Source organism: Zonotrichia leucophrys, chromosome 3, assembly GCF_028769735.1.
Source record: "Zonotrichia leucophrys gambelii isolate GWCS_2022_RI chromosome 3, RI_Zleu_2.0, whole genome shotgun sequence".
In the NCBI taxonomy this organism is placed as follows: domain Eukaryota; kingdom Metazoa; phylum Chordata; class Aves; order Passeriformes; family Passerellidae; genus Zonotrichia; species Zonotrichia leucophrys.
In genome coordinates this window covers 107,743,461-107,767,236 of record NC_088172.1, presented here as the reverse complement: position 1 = coordinate 107,767,236, position 23,776 = coordinate 107,743,461, and the positions used below count along the sequence as shown (strand labels likewise).

Here is a 23,776-nt window from a genome sequence, read left to right as displayed (position 1 = left end):
TTTATATATCACAAGACTTCCTTTGTTCTTACTTAAAACCTCTGATAATGGAAACCTATTTAGTGATTTTGCACACTTGATTTTCACATTATAATTAAATCTTTAAACTGCTCTAAAGCAAAAGGAGAATCTGATGTAGCCCTAACAGTCTCTCATTGTATGTCCCATCTGTCCTTTGCATCAGGATAGATAATCTCCATTATGCATTCAAAAGTGCCTCCTTAGCTGCTAATTCTCATGTTCTTGGTCCCTCAGATAATCTTCTTAGGAGACACTATTTACCAGCTCCATAAGGTCACTGAAAATGAATTTTCAGAAAAATTATTTTCCTCTGACTTCAGTCTTTATTTCAAAAGCTAACTTCAAAATAATTTCACCAACAGTACTTGCCATTATTAATTTCTTCAATTGCTAAAATCAAACCTGAACACCAAATAAAATTACCTACCTCCATTTGCTAAAAAACTGCAACCAGAACAGTCTCATAATTTGATATATGTCTTACTGTTTCACCTACTGGTTGGTTATTTCCAACAATTTAAAAATTACTGTTATTTGTTTCTAGTATCATCTACCACACTGAACAAAAACAAGGGAAACCACAAAATTCCTTCTTGCATTCCAGGAGGATGAAGCAGAAAGACAGAGGAGGTGGGAACAGAATATATAAAAAGAGAATTTTTTTTTTAAGGTTTCCAAATTATTTTCTGTCCCGTGCGTGTATATGTAGCTTAGTCCAGTTATGTTCAACCATTTAATTCCTTGTGAGACATTTAACAGCAAAAGGTTTTGAGGAAGGAGCTGAAAGCAGAGTGGCAGCAGCCCAGAGTACCCATTCACAAAGGGATTTTGTTACCTGGAGGTGGGATGGAAGCCTGTGGAAGATGAAGTAAAGCAGAAAGCTGTCAAGATTAATTTAACTAAAGTTTCAATGATGCTTAACACGTGCTTGACGAAAGCTTTGTCATAAAAACCTCCTTGTTTTAGACTATCAATGGGTTTTTCCAGCATCTTGTATCATCTTCAGCCTTTAAATCATTCCACTACAGCACAAGAAGCCAAACTCACCTGTTCTCACCTTGGTCTTTCATTATTACTCTTGTTTTCATGAGCTCTCCTTCCATCCCAACTCCCCTGCTGCTGTCACCCCCACAGACACCAGTCCTGCCACAACCTGCCCCAGCCTCCCCAGGAGCTTTCCCCACTCTTGGTCCTTCCCAACAGAGGAACTTCATCAGAGTGCCTTCCCTCCTCTCAATCCCCATGCTCCCCTTCCTCATTTTGGCCACATTTTAAATAACAACTGATTTCCTCCTCCCTCATTTCAGAACAATTCCACCTATGATCTGTCCCTTAGAGATACTTGCTTCTCTTAAAAAAATGTTCTCTGATGGAGAAAGGCCATTTCTGCTGGTTGCTTTTGGTTTTGTTTTTCTATCAGTAGTAAGAAATAAAGCAATAATCCTCCAAACAAAACAAAATATACACCACCACACCCCCACCATAACCAACATTTGCTTTGTGGTTAATGTGCACCTGTTCATGTGGTGACACTGAGGCCAGGACCAAATTTGCCAGTATAGATGTAATTATTCAGACAATTCAAAAGTTTTTATTCTTAGTAGTTTAGCTATAGGTTTTCTCTAAGAAATGTGGACAAATAGCCAAAACTGAATGAATGAACCTTGTCACCAAGCACAAAGATACACAGCAAAGGATGATGAAACTTGAGGATGGCAATGTTTGAGTAAAATTTGTACAGCAAATAAAACAATCATCTTATCTTCTCCATATATGGAACTTATTTTATTGAGAGGATCAGCAGGTTTTTTACCATTATTTGTTCATCTGCCTCTCACCAGCACATCTGACCTACATGAATAAAAGGACAAGATTTCAGCAAAGAGGCTTCTCTGTGCCTGTGCAGCTGCTGCATGATTCAGCCCTCTGGATGCCTCCACCTTTTAACAGCAAACATATCCCTCACTGCAACAGATGAAGCAGAGAGATTCTTCTGCAAGTGACAAATTGAGCTGCAGAAATTCCCCTGCACAGCTGCCTGTTGTTGCTGCTCAGAGCTCAATGGGTTCATTGGGTTTCTCAGCTCAGGGACTATTATTTCAACAGGTGGAACTACCTGGTGCTGCAAAACTGGAGGCTTTTCCATGCTCTTGATCAATATGAATCCATCCTGTAAAATAAAGTCAGTCTTTCTGTCTGCCAGAATCTAATGCAGGTTCTGAAAAGCAGCAAGTTTGGGATAGTTAAAAACAAGAAAACAAACAAACACACACACCCCAACAAAAACAAACCACAAAAACCTCCACCAAAAACCAACCAAAATCAGCTACTAACTCAGCATAGCCCCTTGGTCTCTGGAAAATGCCTAGAGCTCAATGACATTTGAGACTGAACATCTACAGAACATGATCAATAAAAACAAGAATTATTCATTACACCAGCTCTGCATGCCAAATCTAGTTTCCTAGTCAGAGAACTTACTTCCTGGTTCCTTAGTTTTCCATGTGCAAATGAGAACACTTGGAACTTTTTACCTATAACATCACTGAGGTTTTCCAGCAACTGCAGGTGTACAGAAGAGAAGGTGCCATGGAGATGCTGCTGCAGCATCCAGCTCTACACAGACCCATCCAGCTGTTTTCCCACCCTGCAAGGACAGCAGAGCTCTTTGCTCCATCACAACTGCTACAACCAAAGGCTTCTCCTTAATTCAGCATCCACAGAAATTCCATGTGGGGACAGTTAAAGGCATCACAAGGACACTGATGTTGTGAGAAGGCAGTCTGTGCTTCCAGGAATGGACATGGACAAAGCAGAAATCAACCAGAATCCTAGATGGAAAACACAGGCTGGAGCCAAACTCCACAGCTGCACGTGCTTTTTACAGGCATTGCCAATAAGGAAAAGAAAGGGGAGAAGTCTCCCCTGGGGGAAATTTTAATTCTTTTGGCCTCTAGAAGGAGAAGTTGCTTATTGAAAATCATGTTAGAGGGGGAAATCTTCAGGAGAGGCTCATGCATTCATGCTGGTGCCACTGTAAATATGTGCATGGAGAACACACAAGTTCAGTCTTCCAGCAGCGGCCACTGACTGGAGCTTGGCTGGGGCAGTTTCTGGTCCCTGGCAGCCTGTGTGTCAGCCAAGTGTTTGACAAACTGTGGTACAATTTCCTCTGTGCCTTTTTGCCAAGGGAGAATACTCTGCTCAAGACCACACTGTCACAGTTGTTTGCACTCTAGCATATGATTAGGCAGCATCTTCCAAAGCAAACAGGCTGCTTAGCACTTGAATGATCAAAAGTGAGTAGATTATTTAAGGCCTCTGGTAGAATCACCCCTAGAAAATATTAAAGGACAATCTCTCCAACCACAAAGCATGTACATTAGTCAATGAGCAAAAAAAAAAAAAAAAAAAAAGCTATAAATTACTAAAACATTACTAAAGATACATAAAAGATTGGTGCAGACCTCTGCCTCAGAACCTGCAACGTTGCTCAGTATCAAATCTTAGTCATGCTAAGCAGCAGCAAACAGCATCAGTAAAATTTGAGACAAAAGAGTGCACATCTACAGCACCTTCAGAGGAAAATGAGACTGGATCACTGCAGACCTGAAAATAATGTGTCCTTGATATTTTTTTTGAGAAGAAGAGAAAGAACTTGAATACTTTATCTCTCTAGGTTCTTCTGAGAACTTGAATTTTATTCTAAAATTTTAATAATTTAAGTGATTATTTCGTGAAAAATCAGTATCACACATGTATCCATATTACAGGTACATCAATCCACAGCTGCACTGATTAATTCTTCAAATCTGCTTAAGAAAATTACCATCTCTTCAGTGCTCCTCATACAGGCTGGGCCATTTGTCAGTAGAATCCTCTAAGCTCCATCTTACCTTATTATCTGCCTTGGATTAATTCTGCACCTTCTACCAACACATTCTAGTTGTTATTTATTTTCATTTGACAAATTACTCATTGTCTAGCTATCCTTATGAAAGGGAAATATCTTCATGTGACTTCCAACAGAAAGGAGGATGAGAGAGAATACAAAGCCCTCTGACTTGCTTTGCTGTTCCCTGTTAGCATTAAAAGGGTGAAGAAGCAGAAGCTTTGCCATATTCAGAGGTGTATGAACACCTGCAGCTGCCACCAACCTCTGGTGAAAGAGAAGCACCCCCTTCTACTCAGGCAAGGGAAAAGTTAGTACAAATAAGTGAAGATCAGCCTGAAGAGCACATTAGGACCTTTAGAAGTCTTACCATTCTATCATTTCTTTGGGAACTTCCCTAAAGAGCCAAGCTGCCTTCCCATAAGGGTGTTAGAAGGACAGAGACAAAGCCCAGCCTGTGGGTGGAACTGGGAGCACCTCAGTGTGCAGCAGCACTGGCTGCACAAGCCCCAGCTTTGCTGTCAGGGTCTCTCTGTGCTGACCCTGAAGCCAAGAGCAGGGTCAGTGTCCTGCAAACAGCACTACAGCATTTGGAAAGCTCCTCTCCATTACTTGCTCCAGATCAACACAGACAGTAAGCAAAAATCAAAAGACAAACAAGTCTTTCTCCAGCAGAACTCTTGGATGGTACAGATTTCCCAGACTCAACCTTATGTGCAATTAGAAAGAACTACCAACTATGGAAAATACCAAGAGAAGGTACAGAGCAGGCCTTTGAGCCATCAGGGTATTTTTGGCAGTCATGCTGTTGTTTGGTTCCCTCCTTAGAGCCCGTCTGTGAAGTCTTATGACTGCAACAGACTCTTCCCACGGATCAAGCTCACATGGCTAAGGAGAAGGATGTAAAGGCAGAAACCCAGAAACTCTCCCAGCGAGTCTTGCTTGCTGCCACTGGACAGCTGGCACCATCCAGGGGGCAGCAACACTTCTCCCCTTTCTCCAGTTTTCTTCACTTGACTCTGGCCTTAGAGCACTTAAACTTTAAACCTCAGAACATCTTTGTGAATGAGCCACTTAGACAAGAGGAGAATTGAAGTGGAGAGTAAAAACCACAAGCATCTAGTGTGGTTTTGCCCTTTAGACCTCAGAAGTTTAGACTGCTAAAACTCTGATAGGCAGCTGCAGGACAGTGACTGAACCTCTAACCCATCCATCCCAAACAATTCCCATTAGCAGGGTGCTCACTGGAGCATCTGAACTGAGTAATGAGTTTACAGATTGACAGAGATCCTGTTCCAGTGGGGATTAATCCTCCAAAGCAACAGTCCAAACAGTGAAACTATTCCTACCATTGCTCTTTGCTGCCTGGCTCATGTACACATTGGGTTTTTTCCCTGTGTTAAGATAATGGCCCCATCCACACTACATTACTGCCTTCAGGTTGTGATCCATCTGGACCATTAGTGTTTCTTCTCTCTTACAGGAATGCCAAGTCACCCCAGTCCTACCTTGCTTCTGAATGGAATGGTCTGTGAACAAAAATGAGGAGAGAATATGCAGAATTAATAATATAAAAACACATTGCTTAGAGTAAGAAATACAAGTTTAAATTCTCTTCCACTGTTTCAGGGATGTCTGGGATTCCTCTATTAGAAATAAACAAGATATTCATTAACTAATTGCTTATGTAACAAAGACCATTACATGAAATTATCATCTAGAGGCACTGAAAGAATCTTAATTATCCAGGTGAACTTCAAAGCAGAACTGCACTTTGTGATTTCTCTGGTTGCCTTCTCAACTCTTCTAGTTCCTGATCTACAGTCAGTAGCATGTTGATTAGCCTGATCCAATTTCTGGATTAAAAAAAATCCAACTCAAAGCAGCAGCTGATCAGAAGTGAAGGGCTTGTTGGATGGTTTGTGGGTGCCAAACCCACAGTGTCAGTGCTGGGGGCCAGCTGCCACTGCCAAGGTACCCATACAAGCCTCTGTTCATCAAAAGGATGAGCAGCCCCAAATACAGCAACCAAAAAGCTTTGCCTTCAGTACTAAATAACTGCTCCCCTGCTGCAGAGGCCAAATGGAAGCAGAGTGTTTCCAAGCCTGACTGCCAGATGCTAAGAGCATAATGGCTACGGAATGAGGTCTCCAGAGGTGGAAAAGCAGCAATAAGCTGGAGAGCTCCCTCTGCTCCAAGTTCTGTGCCCAAAGCCAGCTTTGTATGAGAATTCTGCAGCTCTGAGGGACTGATGCTCTTGAGAGGTGGCAACTTCCAGGAGTCCCCATGGCCACCTGCTGTGGGAACTGCTCCTCCAGAGCCCCAACACTCCAAGCTCTGCTACTGCAGTCCTGGCAAGCTCCTCACACCCCTAGCCTGCAGCTGTGGCCAACACATGCTGCAAAGCGCAGAGCAACGGCTCCGTGTTGTCAGCATCCTTCTCCCAAACCTCCTGGGAGAACAATGGCTCAGTAACACCAGCATCCTTCTCCCAAACCTCCCGGGAGAACAATGGCTCAGTAACACCAGCATCCCTCTCCCAAACCTCCTGGGAGAACAATGGCTCAGTAACATCCTTCTCCCAAACCTCATGTCAGTTCTAAACCTAAACTGAAATAAAAGTGAGATATACTGTAAGCATATCCTAAATCCTGAACACAACCCTTACTGACATCAGAGAACTATTCCACAGGACTAACAGCTCATCTTAGCAAATCTCACCAAGCACCACACATATTCTAAGATCTTCAGGATCTGTTCTACCACTCAGGGAACATTCCCTTCACCCAGGGAGAAGATTCCCTGCAATAAAACCTTCTATTGGAGAAGTGACAATAGCCTGGACTTCAGTTGTCAATGCCACCTGTGCCTTCAGGCTGACCAACAAAAGGGCTGGGCAGAGGGCTACTAACAGGGTGGGTGGAGGGTGAAGAAGACAGGAATTCTGCACTTGCTTTTGCTCTTCAACTTCCACACCCATCTCTTCTCAGCAACAGCCTCCTTCCTTTTTAACCCTAAATCTGTTCCTCATCCTATCAAAGTCAACATAAACTTTTCTATGCTGCGAACACACTTTCACCAAAAAACCTCACTTTGAAGTGAACCCTTTTGCATACAAAAAGAAAAGAAGAAAAAAAAAAAGTCATACTGGTTTTTTCCCTGCGATTCTCCTGGAAGTGAGCAAAGAGCAGTAGCTATCTCCAGCTTTAAATTATCAGCAGCAGTGAAACTTTCACAAAGAGGATGCCCACACTGCAGGCTGCTGCATGGGGAGCCTGGGATGAGCACAGAGCTGGCCGCAGCCTCCAGAGCAGAGTTTGGGGACAAACCCATTGGAAAGGAGCTGCAGTGAGCTGTGGGTCATGGAGCACAAGCTGCTCACCCAGGCAACTTCCAAGCAGACTTTGCGTTTCTAAGCTGCAGTGCAGTCTGCAGTGCAGTCCCCACTGTAAATATACCCAAAGTCTTTGCAATCAACATTTTAATTCTAACATAAAGAGGAAAAAAAGCAAAACAGGGCAATTTCAACCAAAGCAAACAAGGTACAGAAAGTCCAAGTAACACAAAAGGGTTACAATTCCTGTAATGTCTCTGTAACCCTTTTGTTCTCTTATCTCATACTCCTGGCCCACACTTTATAGATGCTGCAGCCTAAATCAGGCTAATCTAAATCTTACCCAAGTCACTGGAATGCTTTCTGCTGATTTATGTTAGTCAGAATTTTGCTTTTGCACTGCTACTGACATATGAGCAGCATGAGGATACAAGAAGCTCACTACTACTTTAATTTCTTGCATGGTCTTACATCTAACATGGACCAGACACAAAAACACCAAGGTACAAGATCATATCATGCAGGTGTAAATCCTACATGTCAAAAGAAAATGCTCTCAAGTGAAAAAAAAGAGAAAAAAAATAAAGAAAAGAAAAGGAAAATGAATAAGCAGATAAACATTTTACTACTTCAAAATAATACAAGAAACACGTCCCAGTGCAGGAAAGACTCCTCACCTGAATCATTCCTCTGAATTACTCACTTTTTCATCTCTAAATTCACTATTAAACTGTTAAGAAAAAGCTTCTTAAATTAAGAAGAATCTCTTGATGCCAACACAAAAGCATGTGTATAAAGTATAAATGATCTCACACATTAACAGACTAACAGGCAAATAAAAATCATCAGAGCTTCTTGCAAATCAAAGTAGTTTTATTTCCAGTGGCTTCAATGTTTGACTCAGAACCAAACAGAGCAGAGGTTCGAAATCTGACCTCCAATTTGTAAATCCTTTTTACCCCGTTCCAGTCTTTCAATACTAAGAACCATCAGATTAGAAACTAATTTTGTCTGTACCTTTGTCCTTTATAAACTGCTGAATATCACTGTATTACATCTATGAGCTCTTTCAGATGATCTGTGAAAAGCATACTTAGAATTCCTCTTTCAAACTGAATTTGCAGTGATTTTCTTGCAATAATATGAGAATAAATGAAAAAGATAATTGATTTCAACAGTAAGCAATTACACCCAATGACTTTTCTACAGCAGTTGTCTAATTAAGAGACTATGAGCCCTGAATATCAAGCCTTAGATTTAAGCATTGTTTTTCAGGTATGCATATGATATGCAAGATGCATAACTTTTTGTGTTCTGTTTCACTGCAGATGCACAAAGATACTTACTACAAACTTTTAGCCCTTCACAAAAAATTTATGTTTGCATATTTGATTTGAATGTGAAGGAAAGAAACAGCTACTGTTCAACTGAGTAAAGATATCTGAAGGTTATCAACATCAATAAATAACATTTATGGCAAGGCTGATTTAAAAAGTGACACTGGACTAAAAATAACTTGACAAAATTAACAATGAAAGATTTTTATATGAATATGAAACATGCATATGCACAGATGTCAGTTATATAACCCATTCTTACATCATTAAAGAGTAAACACTAGGCTATTCTTTCAGCTTATCAAAACACAGTAAAAAGCAGACACATTTCCTTTCCCATATTTCTCTCCCTTAATTAACAGATTTTTTTAACTGCGTTTCTTTTACCACTGCAGCAGAATCTCATCTGCCCACTTATTGTCAACTGCTACATACAAATGCTTATTGCTCCCAAAGGCTTTTCTAAGAAGCAACAAAAGGATTGCAGGCGCATACCTTAACCTCTTGGCTGGCAAAAACCTCCACATCAACCCCACAGGCAACCAGAGTGGAAACATCACAGTCCATGCTACGCGCTGGCATCCCCCGCCTTTGCACACTGAGTTAGGCAAGCTCAGAGTCACAAACGATGCAAGAAAACAACAAAAGAATAAAAAAAAAATCTTCAGTACTGCAATTGAACAGTCCAAGATTCAGTTTCAGCGCTGGCAATGCCTGCAAGCCTCCAACACGAGCTCTGTGCACTTAAAGTGAGTTGCTGGTTGCCTGTCCCCCGTACACCCACCAACTGAGCAGGCACAGCATAGTAACAGCGCTATTCCATCTCTCATGGCAATGACATCACCACAAAGACTGACATAAGCTAAATCTATTTTTTCAACCCTTTTATCTCTAGGCAGCACAGTGGATCAAATTGAACATGATTATGTGCTAAATCTGAACTCGGACTAAATCAATTCAAGCAGCGTTCACTGTCAACTGAGTCATAGCTGTTGTTTCAGCTGAGTGCTTATGGTGGCAAAAAAATAAAAAATAAAAGAGATCGCCTGACACTGAAAGCTCCACTCTGTGTGTAAATTAACCCAGCATTTAAAGCCACTAATCTCAAGGTAACATTTGTGACTTCACTGTACTTGAAAATCTACGGCAGAGTACTAATAAAAAAAACCTCAAATCAACAAAATCTCAGCCCTCTGGTTTTAATAGCTCTAAGTCCCCTTTTTTAATAAAGCACACTCTACAACCCCACACACAGGATTAGAGAACATCTTGTCCTGTCACCAGCAGCGATCAACACACTGCAAATTTGATGCCAGTGCTTCGCATCCACGTTGCACTGTGACTCATCCCCAGGAAGATCAGAGGCATGTCTGTGTGTGATTTGGAAGTCAATACCCCTTCAAAGAACAGAACATGAAAATTTCCTTGAAATTAGGACTTCACACTGGGCAAACTTTACACCATCCATCCTAAGGGTTAACCCTTCACAAATAGAACAGAATTCAACAAAAGAAACAAGTAGAAGTGAAGATGCTTTACACCTGCTGACTCAGTGATCAGTTTATTCTTTGCAAGTTTTATCATTTTTTTAATGATAGAAATAAAATATCTACATGTCTGGGACTTCTAAAATGATCTTTATCCCAGACTGGCACCATTATTTTTCCTCTACCATTTCCTTCTCGTGAGACATAAATTACTATTAATTGTTGTAGGCCTAGAATTGGCATTTATGGATACGTCAGATTAATAAGGAGAAATAAATATTTAACTACTGGTATGAACCTAGGAGCTGCTTATGGCTCAGTGTAAGAGACTGCTCTGCTTACTTCCACTTCACTCACAGATAAACTCCTAATTGTACTAACATTAGGTGTTAGGAGCAAATTCTTTACTGTGACAGGGCAGTGACATTAGGTGCTGAGACAGATGAGCCAGTATCTCTTACCAGAGTATTCTTTTTCAATTTCTGTTAAATGATTTTCCCACTTTTCAACCTGCATTTATAGCAACCTCCCCAGCAGTAATCACAAACTAAGATCCACAGCCAGGACAAAATCCTATCCCAGCACTAAACATTTTACAAACCCAGACTATAGAGATCAACAGAAGTGGATAGGGCAGCAAAAGGCAGAAAATGAATCAATATTGTTTGTCACAATTATCAATTCCTTTGTGCACTGGTCACTTATCACTGTCAAGATTTTTCATAAACCACAGGAAACCACTTTTTAGAAATATTTTGAAGTTAACATTTTTGGGAGTGTTTATAGGACCTTTTATTTGTATATCTGAATATAATATGCATGTGCTAAAAGAGAAAAAAAGCCATAAAGGCCTGATTGAAGTTGCAGGCAGACAGCAAGGGAAAAATCAGAGCATCAGAAAAGTGAGAAGCCAGTAAGCGCTACCATAGAGCTGGAAGGAAACACTGAAAGCAAAGATGAGTCATGGGTCTGAGTCTTATGAAAGTTGTAACAGTGATGGACCAACAGGATAAAAAGAAAACAAGCATTTGGGAAAGGAAAAGATCAAGAACCAGATGATGATGGTCTCTGAGGTCCATAAAGGCATCCAGAGCGAGAGTGATGACTGGCCTGAGTGAGGTTCCACAGCAGTGATGGAAAAAATGATCTTCCATTATAGAGCTACACTGGATAGTTCTGGAATTATTTTCTTCCCTTCTTCTTTAAAAACTTCCACCTATCAATTTCAATAGCCTGAATGTTCTTATGAAAACTGGCACCTGATGTGCAAACTGATCTGTTCCACTTCATGATTATTCCTGCACATCCACTGTTAATCTCCTTTCAAAAGAGAATCACTGCAATTTTTCCACTTCATCTGAATAAGGAAACCTTACTGAGATCACAATTACTTTCATTTCTTGCTTTTTCTTGCCTATTCCAAAGTATAACCTAATTTTTCCCCTTAAAAATCACTCTAGCTCACTAGGGTATTTTAGTGAGCTCTTTACAAAGATAACCTAGTTGGTTTTGCCTCTTGAAAACAAAGATTACCTAACAGAAGAACTTTACAAAGCTTTTGAGTACCCCAGCTAATATCTTTGAATATATGTCATATTCTATTTGCTCCTGCTCACTTCTCATTTGAAATCAAGACATATTACTGTGTGAATGGTTCTTTTTCAGGGCACTGCACAATTCCTTGTAGTCTCACCTAATGTTAATGAAAAATTTATTACTGAATACTTTAAAATTGGTTAATATTGACTTATTTCTCCAGTTCAGGAGACTTGCTTTTCATCCAAATTTAAAGAAAAAAGTATTTCAATTTCTTTCAAAAAATTTCTAAACTCTGTCTCTAGATGGTCTTGTTAATTGCAGTTCTCCACACTCCCAAGAAAAAATGAAGCCACGTTTCATGAATATTTTAAATATTATATTTAGTAAACAGAAATTGATATAGATAGACTTGCACTTCAGCATTGTACAGAAGGTTCTCTAGATCACAAACTGGTACCAGTATGTAACTCTACTGCCATCCCTCACCAATTTTATATGGGGTTTAAGACCATGACCATAAGTTCTAAGAACAGAAAGTGGAGAGTTTTGAACAGTTATTCAAAAGCTTCTTAGTTTGTTTTAATGTTTGTCCATAGCAAGAGTTTTGCATGGAATTCTAGGGGCACTACTCACTACTGTGAATATCTCAGGGGGCTGAATTTGGGAGCAGCTGAGGCTCATTTGTACAATCAGGCTGAGCATGGAAATACCAAGTTTTCACAGTTACATAGATAGACATCAGACAGGTTCTAGAACTCAGAGCAATATTCCATTGTTCTTTCACAAGCACCACAGTAACCCCACAGCATCACTAGACTCTGATGATTAACACTTAAAGATCAAGTCTCGTATTTTCATCAGCTTTTATATTTTCATTTCCTCAACCAGAAGGAAAATAAAAGCCATGCCATTCCAGCCAGGAATCTTCCATTCTGGATCTGGACAGCTCCTGGAACAGCACAGCCTTTACTCTTGTGTGAGTTGTTTTCCTCCTGTAGTTCCAGCTGTGCCTCAGCTTAACACACATGAGCAGCACCACAGATTTAAGATTTTCAAGCTCAACTCTCAAGTCATTAAAACAACCGCTGCAAAATCTTGACCCTCCTTTTGCAAGCAAACTACAACTGATTTAGCCTTAGGGCAACTTCACTGGCTCTGGACCTCACAGTAACATCAGCCACGTGGTAACCAAACCCACAGCTAAATTCAGATCCTGACTTTTCTGCTCTGAAGCCTGTGCTTGTTGTCAGTGGTACTAGAGGGGTTATTTCTGCAGCAGCTCTGCTTGCGCTTGCAGGTGCAAACCTTACTAGGTCAATGTACAAATCCAGAAAAATAAAAGGGAGGCCTCCATCAATGACCCATTGAGGGCTGAATGGAACACTGGGAATGGATTCACATTATGGCTGATTGAAGTGCTTTTAATGATGTGCATCTCTATCGATCTCGTTCAGCCTACAACACAAGTAAACAGCATTTAAACCATGCTCCTACCTGTCAGTAGGAACATACTTTTACAAATATAATCTCATTTTATTGGGATTATAAATTATAAATACTTTCAAAACCACATAAACATTTAGAAATGTAAGAGACAGCCTTGAAAAAAAAATCCAGAAAAAGAAGACAGTTCTTCCAATTTCTTTGTCTACAGCAAAAGATAAAAAAGGCCAAGCACAAACATTCTTCAGGAGCAAAGTTAGCTCCTTCAAAGAGGTGTTTCACAAGGACATAAAGAAAATAGAACACTGAAGACTGGGCAGGGCTCAGCTCACCCATAGAAAGAATTTTTTTTTTTTTTTAATGCAGTGATCATTGGCTTGTGCTAAGGTCAATTACCCCCAAAACAAAGGAAGCACCAGACAAATCCAGCCAGAGGAACACACCAGCAGACTGAACAGCCATCAAACTGCTTGGAAGTGTATATTTTAAAGAGACTATTTAGCTGTCATTTGCAGTGAATAAGGAACACTGAACGATCCAACAGCTGCAAACCCACTGATTTTCCCACAATGAGTCCGACCCCCAAGCTAAAGTTTCTACATATCTTAAATTGGCATCAATTGTGGCAAAAAAAAGGACTCCAATTCACCACTTCTCATAATAAATAATCATTCCTATGAAGATGTTTAAAGACACAGAATCTTGACCGGACAAATAAAAGTTCAATTTAGAATAATCCTAAATCACTAAGTTCCTCTTACATGCAGAGACTTGATTTTAGAAAATGCCTTGGCTGGCTTTGCTTTCATGAAAGGCAGCTTTCTGCATTTTAAGTGATATTTTGCTTTTCTGTAGGCAATAATTTTCTGTCAGTCATGCTTCTAGGTCTCGGAATCTGAGGGCATCCAAGAAAATAAAACAAATCATCAGCATTATGAAGGATTTCTCCCTCTTTAATAAAGATAATACCAAACAACTCAAAGGCCTGCACATGGTGGGAGAACACTTCAGTGACTGCATAAACAACTGTGTCAGTCAGGCAGCATCACTCTGCTGTCTCATTTAGCTCCACACAAGCTGCAACTGTGAGTCAGAGCTGCTCAATTATTTTAACGTGGCTGTACCATTCATAGTCCTTCGCTTCCAAGTAAATTCAGGGAGGTGTGAGGGGGTGGAAATCTGTGCGTGTGTCTTCTGTCAACTCAGAACGGTTACAAATCCTTTTCTGTGCCAGATCCACACAGGAAAACAACTGTTATGGTCCCAAATTGTAATCCTCTCTCTCTCTGGTAAAATAAACTGCTGCAGTTCAGGAGTCAAGACATCCTTGATTCATCTGGTGAACCCATGACCACCTACAGAATACATAACACACACATGCATCCCTGGCAACAGAGGAAGATCATAACCCTGCAGGGTAAGCTGAATTTATCTGCAGCCTAGCTACACAGGATCATTGATAAATTGCACAGGTTTCAAATTAAGAGAACTAAACATAGATCCCCACATGCTGGTACACACATTGCCAGTATAAGCAACAGATTTGGGAATTAATTTCATTGCTCCAGCATGGATAGCTAATGCAATGGGAGATACCTAAGGGTATCCAAGACACACATACAGGCTTGACAGACATGATCCAGGACCTCTGGAAATCACCCTCCTCTGAACCATCAGCCAGAGGCCCCAAGGGGTTCTTTAAGATATTTAAATTAGCACTTATTATTTGGGCAACTGTTCAACACACTCCCTGTTCTATGGACTCCACGGACTATTAGAGTGGGATTTTGCTGATCAATCACTTGCTGTGCAGTTTAGGATGGACTGAATTTCTCTCCAGCCTCTGACTGCTAATGAGATTTCCAGCAACTACAACAGAAACATAAGCATCTAGCACACATGTACAGATGTATAAAGTGATGCTGTAATTTAAGTGCTAATCTATAACTGAATCCTACACATAAAGTTATCACTGTTCCTCAGTTTCTCCAACAGCAAGACAGGAATGGTGACACCTGCTCTGTCAATGCATCCAATATTAATGAGCAAATCTGTAAAACAGATTTTTATGCTGTCTTTAATTTTATAAAAGTTATAATGACTGAAGACTACAAAACAGGTGAAGTCCTTACATATGTTTATTCTCGCAGTACTTGAGAACAGAATTAAACCCAGGTCCCATAAGGATTCTGTACAAGATTCACACACACAGAGGATGCCAGGCCAGTGCTCTGACAGCTGCAGGAAACTGAAATCCCAAGTATCTCCCTCAGTTCCCAGTGGGAAGATAGAGGTGCTCAGGGGCTGTCAGAGGAATAAGACACTGAAGAAATGGATTCAATTCTTCACAAGAACTACCTTTGTGACCTTGGATGAAGAGCATGCAGGAACACACATTCAGAATGGCTCAGAGCTTTGTGTTTTATTTAGATTTTAAGTGTAATCTGGGCAGGACAAGGACTCTCCATTACTATTTGTTATTTAATGGATGATGCCAGTTGGAATTGTTCTGTAATGCTCCTGCCTAAAACTGTGATTTGCTGTTATCCACAAGCTCTGTTAACAGCTTCAAAATGTATTTTAAAATCATTTCCATTTACCTTTACTTGTCTCAGACTAGCAAGGGTATTTAACATGCCTGTATGTTTTCCTTGTCATTTCAGACGCTTCATCACAGCAAAATGCCCTTGAAAGAAGAGCCTGGAATACCAATGCTCACTGCTGTGAGAGAGACCAACCTTATCTCTCAACTGCAGCTCTGCACAGGACATGCAGGTGAGAGATTTAATGGCTGTGCTGAGAGAAAACAGCCTTTACTGCCAAGCCAGCAAAAGCAGCCCAGTTCAAAGGGGAGGAAAAAAGGAGAGAGAGAAAAAAGCCCACTGTCAAACAGCATGCAGTCAGACAGCAAATAATGAAGCAATGAATAATAGATTTCTTACGTAATTGCTATTTTATCCTGATATTATAGGGTGGGATTTATTTTACTGCAACACTTTAAAACAAATAGTCTCTTCTATTAATCCACAGATTAAACTGCAGACAAAAAAAAGGTGTTGATACTTAAAATTTGCCATATACAAATAGTGCTTCTTGTCTTCATTACAAGTGACTCCATTTTCTCTTTCCACAAATCCTCTGCTATTATTGTTTTATTTATGTTTGAGAGGATACAATGAGACCCAGAAGTCAGGTAAGAAGATTCCAGTGGCTCTAAAGTGAATAAGAAAAGAAGAAAGAAACCTGAGTAATTCTAAAATATTACTGCACTTGTAATGTATTTATAAAACAGATTTATCCTAGTTTCTCCTTACGAGACTGATTTCATTGATTTCACAAACAGAAGAAAGAGACCACGATGGGCCATTTCAGAGCCTGTATCTTATTTGAAGACAGATCAAATTTAGTTTCCCCCTCTTCCTCTCCCTAAAACCCAAACTTATTTTCCTAACTAGAACTCAAGAAACAGTCTTCCATTGACCCAGCCCAGGAAAGGATCAGAACCAGTTCTGTTCCTATGTTTTGAACTCTCTGTTTATTCAGCATCTCCATATTTTTAAGAAGTGTGATACAGCTCTAAAGAGACATCAACAAAATAAAACAATTTAAAAATTGAAGCAGAACTAGTTCCTATACAGGCATTTCAAATATGAGATATCAGTGTGGTTTTAGAAGGTATTTAAAACAGCTACAAACCATTTAGTTATTCTATAATGTTGGTCCACTCTCTAATATACAAGAGCTTGACACTGCATTGTCAATATTAAATTGGCAATAATTAAATAGCAAATACATTAAAGTACAAGTGAGTGACAGAAAATTGATCTTATTTCAAAGCAACTGATCTATATTTAAACAGACAGCTTCCTTCTGAAACATGGAGCTTCAAACAACAAATCCAGATGCATGATACTCCCCAAACCAAAGCATCTTCCAGCAGCAGAACATTTCCATACAAAAATTCCAACTCATTCTACTTTTGATAGGAAAGTAGAAAGGGAAAAGGGGTTTAGGAAAGCCAAAGGCAGAAGGGGGAGAACATAAATATTGGCTCCAACTAACCTACAGCAACTTCAGCTGTTACCTTAGAGTAGGGTTTATTTGTAGGTTGTTTGGTTGTTTTTTGGGGGTTTTTTGTTCATTTTACTTTAAGTACTTCAGTTTTAATCAGAAGCCCCTACCAAAACCAGAGAAATCAGAAATAACTGTTTCTGTGAAGTTCAGTGAAGTTTCTTGTTTTCTTAGAAACAAGACTTTCTCATCCTCTAGTTTTTTATTCTTCCATAGCTTCTTATAATCTTCTGGTCACTTCACACCTATGCAAACCCAGTTTAGGAACTTGTTGAACTTTGGGAATATTCTGGTTAATTATCTGTAGATTTCACATTGAGCGCCTACACACATTTGGGACCTAGCACTGATTCCTAAACCACACCTGCAGTTCCTCCAGGTAAGTAAGTCTTCCAGGAATACTCTCAGCTTGGCTTTGAGACCCAGCAGCACACAACAGTCCCACATCTGTGCTGGGATTGTTGACCATGTTTAAGATCTTTTAGTTGCCTCCACTCCCAGCCACGCTTTATCAGTCAATACTTTCTAGAGCCTAATGGACCTGTTCAATCTGTTGGGGCTTTTTTAAACTGTATTAAAACATTCCAAATGCAAAGGTCAAAACCCCATATAGTCACTGGGTCTCAGAAACTGTAAAGTAAAACTTTTATGAAGTCATAACTTTAGTCCCACAGCAACTGCCTTTGACTTGTGCATGTCCAGATACACAGATGCAGACATGATAATCTGCTGAGAGTTGTACTCTGTAGTCCAGTCCATCTATCACATTGTCCAACACAGATTTAAACATCCAAATGAGGGAAGTCTTCAACATAAATGGTAGTTCAAATTATCTGTTAGTACACAGTAACTTTACCTCCTACTCAGTTCTGCATTCCTATTCATGACCACTTGTGCCCAGTTAATTCTGCTCTGACTTTTGCTCACAACCTTATGACAGCTGCCTTCACCTCAGCACCAAGCAATGCATATTTAGTTGTTTGTACTTCTTCACAAGTAAGCTCATTAAATCATCTGAGAATATTTATTGGTGATTTATCTTATATTTGCTAATTATTTTTGCACTCTATTAACACAATTTCATAGTAATATTCCATTCTGGTCACATGAATCAATTCACAGAATTATGGATACAACTCCAATTAAAAGCTTATCACCTAGCTATAGACCACTTAATTTTCTCTTAATTCAATTAAATTAGAACAATGCAGATAAGCTCTGAATGGACAATGAAGCACTGAAGCACTCAAAAATTTCTACCATGAAAGAGTTAATTCAATAGCCTCATTTTTATACAGTGCAGAGTATCTCATTTAAGAGGGAAAAAGTATCTGACTAAAAAACTCCAGTCTTCTCCACCTTGTGCTCTTTGATGTGAGGCGTTCCATACTAATGTTTACCACAAAATATGAATTTGTTTGAACACTTTCTTTTTCCTTGCAGCAAGCAGAGCTTACTATAGAGAGCTGATTGCTTCCTCATTGTTGAAAAGACAAAAAAGATTCAAGTATTAATTTGTAATTTATTATGAATTTCCAAAGTAGTATCTATGCATTTTAGTCATAAATTGAGATTTTACAATCAGAACTTCATATTCATCCTTCAACTTGAGATGGACAAACAAAATCCTACTTCGGTTCACTGGAGATCCCACCAACTATATTACAATTTTCTCAGGCCACAGAGATAAATTTAGGCTCAGATTTTACAACACACAGCAAGAGGCACCTTGGCTGTACCACCTGCTCCCTCAAAGGAACACTTGGAACTGCTTTGTTTCATTCCATGGTTTCATCAAGTCAAACAACAAGAAATTCATGCTCCAAAATGTGTGTAACACAGGAAGGTCACAACTCTTTAAATGAGCATTAAAAGCATGCTAAAGAGAGTTCTAACATTGGATGATATCCAGTGATAGCAACCCCTTCTCATGGCAAGGATAAGCCCTGCAGCTGATGCAGGAATTTAGACGAGGAACAAATCTCAGTGTGTCTCAAGCACGTTTGTGTTTCTGGGACACATGGAGCCAACTGGAGACAGTCATGGACCAAGAAACATTCCTTGAAGGTAACTGAATTACAACTTGAACAAAGAAAATAGTGTCTTGTCTTTTGGACAGAGCAACTGAAAGAGCTACTGTTTTCAGTTCTGTCGATGTCCCTGTAAATCTTAAAATGTGATGGCAATGTCTGGTTGCCATTTACAAAGTATTTTACATACATCAACAAGGCAGCCAAATTTCTGAAGGGACAGGGACCAGGCCATATACAGTGATCAGATTTTTAAAAGAACCCAATTTCCCAATAAAACAATTCACATAGCAAGTTTCAGATTGTCTCAGGGCAGTCTGCTATGTTAGACTGTACTAAGATGCCTTCAAGGCATGACATTCACTGCAGTGATGGACATAATATATGAAATTTGCACACAAAAAGCCCCTTGCTCAGCACCAGAAGCCTCCCATCAGCCTGCCAAGGCTACATGCCAAGGGAGTGCAGTGGTCACAGAGCAGGGGCACTGTGCAGCCACAGGGGCTCACACTGAGCCCACCCTGGCAGCAACACAAACCCACAGGGACTGAAACCACACTCACTGATAAAGACACATACCCTGGCATCCCTAAAGCCAGCCCCAGCTTGCTGCCTTGTTTCTGTAAAGCAAAGGTGGATGACAGACAGATAGCTTTCTATATTAACATCCACTTACACGCAGAGTTAGTTACAAAGCTGTAAAATAAATGTTCAAAAGCTACTAAATATCACAGGATCATAGGAGGGACCTTTAAAGGTCATCTTCTCCAACCCCCCTGCAATGAGCAATCTGTCGAATCTGACCTTGGCTATTTCCAGGAATGGGGCATTTTGAAAGTACAGATTACAAAAGCTTTTCTGGAAGACAGAGTAGTTACCAATACAAAATCATGCCACAGAGACTCTTCAAGGCACTGCTAGGATTTTTTTAAACATCAATTTAAGTCTAGAAAAAAATTAGTTAAATTTTAATGGCCCACATCTTTGACTTTTCCTCTAATGCCTTTGAGCCATTCCCCAGTTACAACTGCTGTATTTCAATTTGCCAATTAAATTCTTCCATTTATCAGGATAAACACAAAATAATTATTTTTGCTGGATTATTTACTACTATACAAATTTCTGAAGTAAAACATTTATGCAAGCTTAATGCTCAAAACCAACAGCAGTTCCTAAAATGTAGGCAGAATTACAGGTTAAGAAATATTTTAGCAGTACTTCTGGAGAAAAAGGTGATGAAAGGAACATTTTTTCAAAGCAAAATTTTAAAAGGCAGAAAAAGAACACAAAGGTATTTTTTCTATTGTTTAAAAGTCATTATTCTCAAACAGTGATTTCATAATCCACAGGACAGCTGCATGCAGCAATAATAGAATATTTTTTTTAATATGCAATAATTTTCTGTCCATAATTCTTTACATGTAATAATGATGGAGAATTCAGTCGTACAGAATTTGCTTTGTCTGGAATTGAAGTATTACTTCCTTTGGTGAATGGGAAGCCAAAGTCACTGGTATTTACAACAAGAATTTGTTAAGTAACAGAACACTGCAGAACTTACATAAATAAAAGTGGCCTGAAGTCCATGCAGTTTTAAATTCAAAGGAAAAGAACAAACAGATCCCAGACAGAGATTTCAGTCTTCAAAACAGCAGATAACAGAGAAGCAAACCCAAGCTTCTTTCTTTCCACTATCTCAGACCTCCATTTATCAATGTACGGAATCTGCTGCAATCTGGAAAACCACTCAAAGTGGCTGAACTAGAAAAAGAGACTCCTGTGTTCCCTCTACATACTGTTTTTGCAGAATAAAGTTTTCTAACCATTTAACCTTGTCTCTAAAATAATTTTGAGATCTCACAATTTGGGTGCTTTCTTGCTTTAGCGCATTGTTTACCAATTCTAATAAAAAATGTCTGAAACTTTCACTTCAAATCAAAAGCAGGGGCTTAGGACAACCTTAAATTTCATCAACCTGGGGTTGTCACCAACTCATAAAACTCCATGACTGGACAAACATAAACACAGCTTTCTTAAATACAGGCAGAAATGTGGTAGGTGAGCACAAGCCTGCACAAATTCAACAGACATTTGGATGATGTTTTGAAAGACATCATTGCAATCCATACACTTGAATGCTACAATAAAGCAGCAAAAGTTTACAGTTCGACTCTTTCTGAAGAGAATTTTTTAATAGATTTTTGTCTAGTATGGTTTATCTCAGATAAATGAATGGGGGATCACGTATAATAAATAATTTCAAACAGAAAACTGCTAATGCAGAGAATGCAGGATTGGTGCAGAACAAAGTGCAGAAGAGGAGAACAGTCCCTTCAGTGCCAGCAGCAGAAGTACCAATCCATGGGAAGGTTGTGAATATCTCCTATTGAATTGTATTTTTAGCAGCAATTTTATCTGTCACGTTCATGACAACCCACGCGTGACCCAGGTCAGCACTCACAAATCCGCCAATGGCTCTAAGTCTTCAAAGCATGAAAGACCAAGACTGGGACCAGAAGCTGACCAGGACCAACAACCCTCATAGGATAACATTATTTGCATTTGGAAAACCCCACTGCTTTCCCAGGTTTCAGGAGCAGAATACTTCCAGGTAAAGAAAGAGAAGTGATTATGTCACTTCACAACACTTCAGCACAATGTAAGGAGAGTGAGAGAGAAAAGATGACTGTGGCATAGGAAGTGAATAAATCCTGTGATTGAAGAACAAGCTCCAAGATGTCTGTAGGAATGTTAACAGGACAGGATGATTGGCACTGCTGTGGGAAAGAAAAAGAGAGGAGTGATTTGAAGGATTTTTAAGTGTGGGAGGGAATAAATGCAGAGCAAAGAAGGCGATAAATTTGAAACGGAAATGTAAAACAGCAGCATGAATACGTAAGAGCGATTGCGTTGGAGAGGGGAAAAAAGAACCCTGAGCACATTCCTATCTCACACCACTTTACATCTTCCAATACATCAGAACCATGGGCACAATGATTCACAGGGAAGATGCTTAACAGCAATGCTGAATAATGAAATAGCCTGGGAGAAAGCGTGGGAGTCGTGATACCCAAGGGCATGGTCAGCTCAGCTCAGAGGCTCTGCTGGTCAAACACATTCCTGCAGCCACAGAATCAGGGAAAGAACAGTTCTTGAAGTTTGCTGAGTACAGATAAAGTTAGATTGATTGTTTGGGCCTGCCACCTGGAACCACAGCAGAGGTGTTTGCGACACACTCATCATAAAAGAACAAAAAAGGCATCAGAAAAGGAACAAGTGATTGGTTGAAGTCATTCAAGTCCTTACACTGCCAGCAAAGCACACGTAAATGAACACTAAACCAGGCCAACTGGATGTAAGCAGCCAGGTAAGAAATGGGAAGCTGAATCAACTCCAGCTTTTATACTGATGACTCAAGTCAGGAGAAAAAAAGCAATGATCCAGGACAACTCAAAGAAGATTCCTAGCAAAAGAGCCAATGAAGCACAAACTGGGTTATGTCTACCATTAAACTGGGAATGCAGTCTCAAACCCAGATCTAACAGGAGCTTGTTATAACCTAAACTAAGAATATGCTAGAAGGTATTTTACTTCCACCAAGTTTGACTTTAATTTGGGTAAAAACTTCAACAAGTGTCAGTCAAGAAAGTGCCCAAATTTGTGTAATAAAGTCTGTGATGAAATTATTCTAAAAAGTGCTAAATCAGTATGAGTAATTGATCATTTTAAGTGGTCTTCAATGTGAGGGCAAATAGGAACCAGGAGTAGTCTGATACCAGCACATCAACAGTCCTGAATGTACCATGAGCGTACCAGAAAATTCTGCTTTATAAAGAGCTTTTATAGGAATGTGTTGCATGAAGTTGTGACTTTTTTATTAGGGAAGGAAGATGAGTAAGAATCAGGGAATAGCTGCAGCTGAAAGGCAAGTCTGGAGATCCTTCAGTCCAACACCCTGCTCTGTGCAGGGTCAAACCAGAGCAGGTTGCTCAGGGTCACGCCCAGTCAGGATCTGAATATTTCCAAAGACTGAGTTCACAGTCTATCGAGGCAAACTGTGCTAACACTCGATCATCTTTCCATAAAAAGAAGGCTTTATTGTAATTTTTTCTAATGTTTAAATTAATTTTCCTTTTTTTTTCAGTTTGTGTCCAGTGCATTTCTTTTCACTGAACACCATTGAAAAGAGTGTGGATTCAGCTTATTCATTCTTCTACAGGAGATGCTTACACTCAGCACTGGCCCTAGCAGCAATCCCAGGGATGCACCACCAATGTCTGACCTCCAGCTGGACTTTGTGCTGCTGATCTCAACCCTTTTATCTCAGCAGCTGAGCCACTTTTCAATCGTCCTGTTGTGGTTTAATGTAGTTTAGTTTTTAGTTAAGGAAAAAATCCATGAGCTATGGAAGCGATTCCCTGTAGGACCTTGGCAGCTTCTTTTGGACCTGACAGAACCAATCAGCTGGCAAGTTTTGAAACTTGACACCCTGTTAAACCACTTATGAGTAGTTTGTGAAATCACATTTAAAGACAACCAAATCCAGAAAAAACTCTCTTGCTTCCTGCCTTTCTCTGGAGAGAGAGAAATGGAAAGGATGAAGACACATAGAGAAAACAATA

The 23,776-nt window shown here is 39.8% G+C and overlaps 1 protein-coding gene across 2 annotated transcripts in view; it reads right to left on the bottom strand.

Annotated features, from left to right (window-relative positions):
• Window positions 1-23,776, bottom strand: part of RCAN2 (regulator of calcineurin 2) — an 84,747-nt gene that overhangs the window by 33,198 nt on the left and 27,773 nt on the right. Inside the window, exon 1 of one of the 2 annotated variants that reach the window (XM_064709895.1) lies at window positions 9,080-9,415. The exons of the other annotated variant lie outside the window; for it this stretch is intronic. Within the exon in view, the coding sequence (XP_064565965.1) occupies window positions 9,080-9,166 (87 nt within the window). The 5' untranslated portion in view covers window positions 9,167-9,415. Of the gene's footprint in view, window positions 1-9,079; window positions 9,416-23,776 lie in introns of those variants that run through there. 2 annotated transcript variants of the gene reach the window in all.